Below are 10,000 nucleotides of genomic sequence, written 5' to 3' on the forward strand. Positions count from 1 at the left end.
CTCTCTCTCTGGCTCACTAACTCTCTCTCTGGCTGTATCTCTCTCTGCATCTCTCTCTCTCTGGCTCACTAACTCTCTCTCTGGCTCACTAACTCTCTCTCTGGCTCACTAACCCTCTCTCTGGCTGTATCTCTCTCTGTATCTCTCTCTCTCTGCATCTCTCTCTCTCTCTCACTAACTCTCTCTCTCTGGCTCACTAACTTTCTCTCTCTGGCTCACTAACTCTCTCTGCATCTCTCTGTGGCTCACTAACTCTCTCTCTCTGGCTCACTAACTCTCTCTGCATCTCTCTCTGGCTCACTAACTCTCTCTGCATCTCTCTCTGGCTCACTAACTCTCTCTCTCTGGCTCACTAACTCTCTCTCTCTGTATCTCTCTCTGCATCTCTCTCTCTCTCTGGCTCACTAACTCTCTCTCTGGCTCACTAACTCTCTCTCTGGCTCACTAACTCTCTCTCTGGCTGTATCTCTCTCTGTATCTCTCTCTCTGCATCTCTCTCTCTCTGGCTCACTAACTCTCTCTCTCTGGCTCACTAACTCTCTCTGCATCTCTCTGTGGCTCACTAACTCTCTCTCTCTGGCTCACTAACTCTCTCTGCATCTCTCTCTCTGGCTCACTAACTCTCTCTGCATCTCTCTCTCTGGCTCACTAACTCTCTCTCTCTGGCTCACTAACTCTCTCTGCATCTCTCTCTCTGGCTCACTAACTCTCTCTGCATCTCTCTCTCTGGCTCACTAACTATCTCTGTATCTCTCTCTCTGGCTCACTAACTCTCTCTGGCTCACTAACTCTCTCTGCATCTCTCTCTCTGGCTCACTAACTCTCTCTGCATCTCTCTCTCTGGCTCACTAACTATCTCTGTATCTCTCTCTCTGGCTCACTAACTCTCTCTCTCTGGCTCACTAACTCTCTCTGCATCTCTCTCTCTGGCTCACTAACTATCTCTGTATCTCTCTCTCTGGCGCACTAACTATCTCTGTATCTCTCTCTCTGGCTCACTAACTATCTCTGTATCTCTCTCTCTGGCTCACTAACTCTCCCTGCATCATTAGCTCTCTCTCTCTGTATCGCTCTCTCTCAATACAGTGGCTTGCGAAAGTATTCACCCCCTTGGCATTTTTCCTATCATGTTGCCTTACAACCTGGGATTAAAATAGTTTTTGGGGGAGTTTGTATCAACATGCCTACCGCTTTGAAGATGCAAAATATTTTTTATTATGAAACAAACAAAAAATAAGACAGAAAAACTGAAAACTTGAGCGTGCATAACTATTCACCCCCCCCAAAAGTCAATACTTTGTAGAGCCACCTTTTGCAGCAATTACAGCTGCAAGTCTCTTGGGGTATGTCTCTATAAGCTTGGCACATCTAGCCAATGGAATTTTGCCCATTCTTCAAGGCAAAACTGCTCCAGCTCCTTCAAGTTGGATGGGTTCGGCTGGTGTACAGCAATCTTTAAGTCATACCACAGATTCTCAATTGGATTGAGGTCTGGGCTTTGACTAGGCCATTCCAAGACATTTAAATGTTTCCCCTTAAACCACTCGAGCGTTGCTTTAGCAGTATGCTTAGGGTCATTGTCCTGCTGGAAGGTGAACCTCCATCCCAGTCTCAAATCTTTGGAAGACAAACAGGTTTCCCTCAAGAATTTCCCTGTATTTAGCACCATCCATCATTCCTTCAATTCTGACCAGTTTCCCAGTCCCTGCCGATGAAAAACATCCCCACAGGGGATGGTGTTCTCGGGGTGATGAGAGGTGTTGGGTTTGTGCCAGACATGGCCTTTTCCTTGATGGCCAAAAAGCTCACTTTTAGTCTCATGTGACAAGAGTACCTTCTTCCATATGTTTGGGGAGTCTCCCACATGCCTTTTGGCGAACACCAAATGTGTTTGCTTATTTTTTTCATTTTTTTCTTTAAGCAATGGCTTTTTATGGCCACTCTTCCGTAAAGCCCAGCTCTGTGAAGTGAACGGCTTAAAGTGGTCCTATGTGTAGGGTGCCGTCTTTCGGATGGGACGTTAAACGGGTGTCCTGACTCTCTGAGGTCATTAAAGATCCCATGGCACTTATCGTAAGAGTAGGGGTGTTAACCCCGGTGTCCTGGCTAAATTTCCAATCTGGCCCTCAAACCATCATGGTCACCTAATAATCCCCAGTTTACAATTGGCTCATTCATCCCCCTCCTCTCCCCTGTAACTATTCCCCAGGTCGTTGCTGCAAATGAGAACGTGTTCTCAGTTAACTTACCTGGTAAAATAACGGTAAAAAAATATATATATAATAAAAAAAAATAAAAAAATAAATGGACAGATACTCCAATCTCCGCTGTGGAGCTTTGCAGCTCCTTCAGGGTTATCTTTGTTGCCTCTGATAAATGCCCTCCTTGCCTGGTCCGTGAGTTTTGGTGGGCAGCCCTCTCTTGGCAGGTTTGTTGTGGTGCCATATTCTTTCCATTTTTTTTATAATGGATTTAACGGTGCTCCATGGGATGTTCAAAGTTTAGGATAATTTTTTATAACCCATCCCTGATCTGTACTTCTCCACAACTTTGTCCCTGACCTGTTTGGAGAGCTCCTTGGTCTTCATGGTGCCACTTGCTTGGTGGTGGCCCTTGCTTAGTGTTGTTGCAGACTCTGAGGCCTTTCAGTACAGGTGTATATATACTGAGATCATGTGACAGATCATGTGAGACTTAGATTGCACACAGGTGGACTTTATTTAACTAATTATGTGTAACGCTCGTCTTTAGGTGGAAGAGAGGAGGACCAAGGCGCAGCGTGGTGAATGTTCATGATGTCGAATTTTAATGATATCCAACAAAACAGAACACTGACAAAATACAAAATAACAAAACGCCGTGAACAGACCTGAACTTGAGAACATAAAACATGAACGCACGAACAGGAAGGAAGGAACAAACGAACGAACGAAACGAAACGAAACAGTACCGTGTGGCGAACAAACACAGACACAGCAACAATCACCCACAAACAAACAGTGAAAACAGGCAACCTTAATATGATTCCCAATCAGAGACAATGACAAACACCTGCCTCTGATTGAGAACCATATTAGGCCAAACAATGAACCCCACATAGAAACACATAACATAGAATGCCCACCCAGCTCACGTCCTGACCAACTAAACAATACTGAACAAAGGAAATAAGGTCAGGAACGTGACATTCTGTGACTTCTGAAGGTAATTGGTTGCACCAGATCTTATTTAAGGGCTTCATAGCAAAGGAGGTGAAAACATATACACGTACCACTTTTCCGTTTTTTATTTTTTTGAATTTTTTGAAACAAGTTATTTTTTTCATTTCACTTCACCATTCACCAATTTGGACTATTTTTTGTATGTCCATTACACAAAATCCAAATAAAAATCCTTTTAAATTACAGGTTGTAATGCAATAAAATAGGAAAAATGCAAAGGGGATGAATACTTTTGCAAGGCACTGTATCTCTCTGTATCTCTCTCTCTATATATCTCTCTCTCTGTATCGCTCTCTCTGGCTCACTAACTAACTCTCTCTGTATCTCTCTCTCTGGCTCACTAACTCTCTCTGTGTATCTCTCTGTGTATCTCTCTCTCTGGCTCACTAACTCTCTCTCAGTATCTCTCTTTCTCTCTGTATTTCTCTCTATCGCTTTCTCTGACTCTTGCTCTCTCTCTCTGTATCTCTCTCTCTCTGTATCTCTCTCTCTGGGCCACTATATCTTTCTCTTTAATATTCTGTCTCTTGTTACGACTTGGAGAAAATCAACAGTGTGGTAGGTGGCAGAAGACACGATGAGGGCCTCTAGCAAAACTTTCCCACCTGGAGAATCTCTCTGACACGTTTCACATCTCCACTGTAACCTCTGCTACACGGTCCGCCACGCAAACAAATCCCCCTCTGAGCAAAACCTGTCATTTTAATTGGTTCCTCACGACGGCGGTACATCAAAACAGACAAATCCTGGGGGGTGCGGCTGACCCGGTGTCGGCGCCTGCGTCACACGTCTGTAACTGCAGAGAACGCTGTGTGTTTGTGCGTGTGAGAGTGAATTGGCCAGATAGTGGGGAAGCGGACAAGTGTTTTCAAAACAAACATGATTATATATAAATATCGCCCAGGCAGTATCAAAATTGCAAAGATCATAGCCGAAAATGAGAAACTGGGACGTGACAAATGAACTTGGCGAATATACCGGGTTTTGATTCAAGGGGGCTTTTGAAGTGCGGCCATCTGTACTTGGAGCAACAATGGCTCCCTAAGCTTATTCTATTGGAGCACAGCTGCAGAACGGTGGCGGTCTCTTCGATGGACCAGGAAGATAGCATTACTGCCTTTTGTCTCTCCCCATGCCTTTCAATCAGACCTCAGATCAGATCTCAGGGCTGGTTAGGGAACTCCCATGGGTACTGTGGTTCCAGGGGGAATCTGATAGTTTGGTTTATGTATGGTTCACCTCGTATTGAAACTCATTATCTTTTTTTTTCTGTCGGGGTGGAGGGATACAGAAAAACAAGGCTTTCTGTCTGGGGTGGAGAGATACAGGAAACATGGATTTCTGTCTGGGGTGGAGAGATACAGGGAAACAGATTTTCTTTATGGGGTGGAGGAATACAGGGAAACAGGGATATCTTTTTCTGGGGTGGAGGGATACAGGGATCGGGAATTCTGTCTGGGGTGGAGGGATACAGGGACAGGGAAACATAATCTGGGGTGGAGGGATACAGGGTGACGGGGCTTTCTGTCTGGAGTGGAGGGATACAGGAATTTTTGTCTGGGGTGGAGGGATACAGGGGGGAAAAATCTGTCTGGAGTGGAGGGATACAGGGAAACATGGTTTTCTGTCTGGGGTGGAGGGATACAGGGAAACAGGGATTTATTTTTGGGGGGTGGAAGGATACAGGGAAACAAGGATTTTTGTCTGGGGTGGAGATACAGGGAAAACAGGTCTTTCTCTCAGGGGTGGAGATACAGTGAAAACAGGTCTTTCTGTCAGGGGTGGAGATACAGGGGAAACAGGTCTTTCTGTCAGGGGTGGAGATACAGGGAAACAGGTCTTTCTCTCAGGGGTGGAGATACAGGGAAACAGGTCTTTCTCTCAGGGGTGGAGATACAGGGAAACAGGTCTTTCTCTCAGGGGTGGAGATACAGGGAAACAGGTCTTTCTCTCAGGGGTGGAGATACAGGGAAACAGGTCTTTCTCTCAGGGGTGGAGATACAGGGAAAACAGGTCTTTCTCTCAGGGGTGGAGATACAGGGAAAACAGGTCTTTCTCTCAGGGGTGGAGATACAGGGAAAACAGGTCTTTCTCTCAGGGGTGGAGATACAGGGAAAACAGGTCTTTCTCTCAGGGGTGGAGGAATACAGAGAAACAGGGCTTTCTCTGTTTTATTGGAATCTACTGTAATACAACCTCTGTGTCTCTCTGTTCTATGAGTGCATTCCTTGGCCATACATCGCTCTCTGTTCCAGAAAACATATCTGGAGGATTTTCATTGGTTTCCTGTTGGGATTTGACCTTAGTTCCCACGAGTGTGTAAAGGGTTGAGTGCTATTGACCATTGGTGTCTTTGACCTCTCATTGACCATGCCCGGGCTGAGGGGTTGAGGGTTCTACTCACGTTGACTGTCTCTCGACCGTTGTACTTGGCTCTGATGAGGGGGCTCTGTATGATGTCCAGGTTGGTGCCGGTCACGGTTACAGGGGTGTGTCCACTGTGGTAGAGAGAGGGGAGAGAGGGGAGAGAGGGGAGAGAGGGGAGAGAGGGAGCGGCACCACCATGGCGTGCTTGGTCACACACTCACACTTTTGATTGGCTTTTATAAATGCCCGAATGGTCCCATTTCCTGCTCCCCTGTCGTCTCACCTGAAGATGCTCCACTCAGGTTCCAGCTTGATGATAGTGGGGTCCTCCACGTACTCAAACTTCAAGTCTTTCTGGATGCGGGCCTTGTCCACCGTCACTGACACACTGACGTTTCCATATCCTTGCAGCGAGGCTTGGGAGCGACACGTGATCCACTGGCCGCCCCTCCTATGGCAGAGAGAGAGAGAGAAGTATTTTACCTCAATGGTCTCACCGGTCAGCCCTACTACTACCTTAAAGTACAACTATGACCTGTAACCAACTTATGCTACAATGTAGCTGACGTTATGATAATGGACTAGACTACGGAGCATCTGAATATAACAATGAAGGGGAAATGTCACCAGGTGTTCATATGAAAACTTCCCAGAATCCTTCTCCAAATCAACAATAACAACAGTAGAATCAAAGACACTTTTCTAAGTTTAGGAATGTTTGGGCTTTTTTCCTCAAGACATCTCTCTGCCAGGCAGCAGGGATCTCGTCCTTTAGCTTTATTGGGGGTTCTCATGGCGCCATCGGCACGGTCTGATTTTTATAGACGTTATTGTTTAGGGATCAGGAAGTCTTTCAGAAGTCTTAATGGATTTTGACCACAGGGCCAGAGGATGACAACATGCACAGCTGATCGCCTTTTGAGTGACAGAAGATCAGACTCAGAGATAGATGTGAATAGATGTGATAGATAATCTGATTGCCCAAATGTGACCCCCCCACCACCCTCTCTCGCTTTCTCTCTCTCTCGCTCTTTCACTCTGTACAAAAATCAATGTCCCTGGTCCACTCTTGAGTGACAAACAAATCAGACTCAGAGATAATTGTGATAGATAATGTTATTGGCCAATAATCTGATTGGCCCCTCCCGCCTGCCTACCTGTGATAGGTGCACTTCTGGTCCTTGAACATGATGGACACGTTGCTCCCGGCGTCCAGGTTGCTACCGGTGATGTTGACGATGGTTCCCCCGGAGACGGGCCCTCGGCTGGGCTTCAGGCTGATCAGTCTGGTGACCTAGGGATCAAAGGTCAAGGTCAAAGATCGTCCAATCAGATGCGTCGATAAAAATCATGTCAACCAATCACATCGCAGTGAGAGAACAGAACAGGAACAAGCGGAGGAGTTTAAGTATAAATCTCGCAACAGTTTATCTGCTCTGTCGTAATCTCATAATAATCTCATAATAATCTTATAATCAGTGTATTTTCATGGTACGACATCTAACCTAACATGATGTAATCCTGTTATATGGGCCTGTTAAGAAATAAAGCTCCCCTTAATGTGTGTGTGTTAAAATGATATCGCTGCATAAAATAAGCACATATTGGTAACGATTAGGCTGTATTTCAGTGGGTGAGAGACATGCTCTTAATGTTTGATAAAGTGTGTACACGGGGAGAGTGAGGAGTGTGTGTGTGTGTGTGTGTGTGTGTGTGTGTGTGTGCGTGTGTGTGTGTAGAAAGCAGATTTTATGGCCCTCCCTGGTCCATTTTCCCCCTGGAGTCATTAAGAACTGCCTGTCTCCTCACACTAGTGTTCTATGTAGGAAAGTGATGAGTACAGCTCTTAGGACACAGTGAGACATACAAACAACAGAGTCTACATAGAATACAATGTCAGAATTAAATCAATTACATAGCCTAGAGATTGCTAGATCACTAACTAAGTGAACTACATACATTCTATAATCTATATTCTATAATGACTTTTTCCAGCCAAATAAACCATATAAAAATAAACAGTATGTTCTCTATGCTTCATATGGCAGACACACACATCCTGCATCTACAATATCTGTTGGTCTGAAAGACATTACTCACCACGAAGTAGTAGTACTTGGAGTATACGGCCCTGAACTCTTTGGGACACTCTCTGACCCCCACACCCCCCACACACACCTCCACGTAGTTGGCGAACTGGCTCGGCGTTGCCACAGCCATCTCACACACTATCCTACAAACAGGAGGAAGTGTTGATGATTCATTATGCTTCTACAATGCAGTTATGTGCAGATACACACACACACACACACACACACACACACACACACACACACACACACACACACACACACACACACACACACACACACACACACACACACACACACACACACACACACACACACACACACACTCACACAGATTTGCTTATTCTCCTCATTCTCATGATTTTAATACAGAATAGACATTTTAGTTGAAAAATGTAACAAAGTCTAACCCACACCTTTAACACAATGACAGGTCAGTGCCACACATCAAATTAACTCAAACTGCTGAAAGTGTTTAAAGCGGCTTTTCACCAAACCTAGCTCTTCACACTTACACATTTCTTCCCCAGCCCCTCTATAGGAACGCTGAGGTAGTGAATACTGAGGTCGTGAATAGAGAAGGAAGGCTTGTTAAGGTCATATGAATATGAATGGAGGTTTTGGCAGGGAGTTGGCAGCATGGGGCCTCCAAATCCCTGCCAGATAACACATTATTATATTCAAGTCTTAACCTGGGATTAGGTGGGTTCTCATAAAGCCCCTCTCTGCTGGATGGTTTAAAATCAGTGCTGCACAGCAGAATGAACTCACACAACACCACTGCAGCAAACTGTCTAGTGGAGTTCAATGGAGAGCTCACTTGATAAAGGTGTGAGTGTGTGTGTGTGTGTGTGTGTGTGTGTGTGTGTGTGTGTGTGTGTGTGTGTGTGTGTGTGTGTGTGTGTGTGTGTGTGTGTGTGTGTGTGTGTGTGTGTGTGTGTGTGTATGAAATCTTGATTAGGATGGTCTGTTATGATCTGACGTGGCCTTTCTCTTGTCCAAACACATCACAATCTAAATGCCAACTTTGAGATGTGACTTTGACCTTCCACCAAGCCTCTCCACTTACTCTGGTATCTTAGTGACTGACTGTACAGCACACCTTGTTTCTGCTTCCTGCTTTAGTCACCTCCCAGTCACACTCTCTCAGGCTCACTGAATCACATGAGGGGTTGTTCTGTGGTTGAGGTGTGGTTGAGGTGTGGTTGAGGTGCGGTCAGAGAGAACGTGACTGTGATTCAGTAGTGACTGTGTATGACTCAGATGACCTTATGTCTAAGAGTTTGCACCGGGACTGTGGTCAGCCTGTGATTTGGAATGACCGTGACCGTGTACTCACTGTTCTGCGGGGATGTATCCCTCGCGGACGGGGGTACAGTCCACCTCGGCCACCCTGACGTTCCCCTGGATCTCACTGAAGTCCAGGCCCAGGTTCTCCCCCCGGATGGTTACTAGGGTGCCCCCTTCCCGAGGCCCCCGCAGCGGAGTGATCTGGGCAAAAGAAAGACAAAACAGGAATACTTATTATTAACAACAATAGACAGGCTGGTAGCTTAGCGTCGTGACGCCAACTTCCTAAGAGTTTACTTTACCAGGTCATATTGTCATTTGCAGCAACGACCTGACCTGGGGAACTGTTACAGGGGAGAGGACATTCATGATCCAGTTGGTTATGATGGTGTTTAGCAGCACTGCTGTTATTAGTCTTACAGTCAAAAACCCAGTGTCATAAATCTTTCTGAATGACACTGTGTTGCTGATAACTATATTAATGACAGCAGCTGTCTGTCTCTCCATGCAGCCCAATTAGTGAGAAGGCCCATAATGCAGTGCGTTAAAGTCTCCACCACGCATTGAGTATGAAACCCCCTCTCCTTCACATGATGATAACTCTACAGTATTTTCCTAATTCATCTGACTTTGGTGTAAAACACAAGGGTCTGGGCTTGCATCCCAAATGGCACCCTATTCCATATATAGTGCACTACTTTGGACCAGAGAGTAGCATTTGGGACGCAACCTTAATCTGGATCAGAAGCAGTACAGTGCTATCTCCAGGGCGGTGTGTAGGGTCTTAGTTAGAGGGCTTGTTAACCGGCCTGATTAAAAACCCACTCAGCATGGCTGTCATGAGGAAGCTTCCCAATGGCGCGCGATAACGCCGATCTGCTGCCAGCCAATTAGATTAAGCTATTCCCTGCGCTCGCCCCGTTTTGGCCGGGTGAGGTCATCACGCCAGCCGCGGCCAAGGCTATGCCCGGGCAGATCTCATATGAGGGATTAGGTGTGTGCAACCCAGTGTTTGAGAGAGAGAGAGAGAGA

The 10,000-nt window shown here is 45.9% G+C and overlaps 1 protein-coding gene across 1 annotated transcript in view; it reads right to left on the reverse strand.

Annotated features, from left to right (window-relative positions):
• plxna4 (plexin A4) overlaps nucleotides 1-10,000 on the reverse strand; it is a 559,926-nt gene that overhangs the window by 105,150 nt on the left and 444,776 nt on the right. Inside the window, exons 13-17 of the mRNA XM_071332139.1 lie at nucleotides 9,018-9,169; nucleotides 7,689-7,821; nucleotides 6,746-6,882; nucleotides 5,872-6,039; nucleotides 5,626-5,719 (exon numbers count right to left, since the gene is read on the reverse strand). Of these exons, the coding sequence (XP_071188240.1) occupies nucleotides 5,626-5,719; nucleotides 5,872-6,039; nucleotides 6,746-6,882; nucleotides 7,689-7,821; nucleotides 9,018-9,169 (684 nt within the window). The remainder of the gene's footprint in view (nucleotides 1-5,625; nucleotides 5,720-5,871; nucleotides 6,040-6,745; nucleotides 6,883-7,688; nucleotides 7,822-9,017; nucleotides 9,170-10,000) is intronic.

The sequence above is a fragment of the Salvelinus alpinus genome, chromosome 11 (genome assembly GCF_045679555.1).
Source record: "Salvelinus alpinus chromosome 11, SLU_Salpinus.1, whole genome shotgun sequence".
Lineage (NCBI taxonomy): Eukaryota > Metazoa > Chordata > Actinopteri > Salmoniformes > Salmonidae > Salvelinus > Salvelinus alpinus.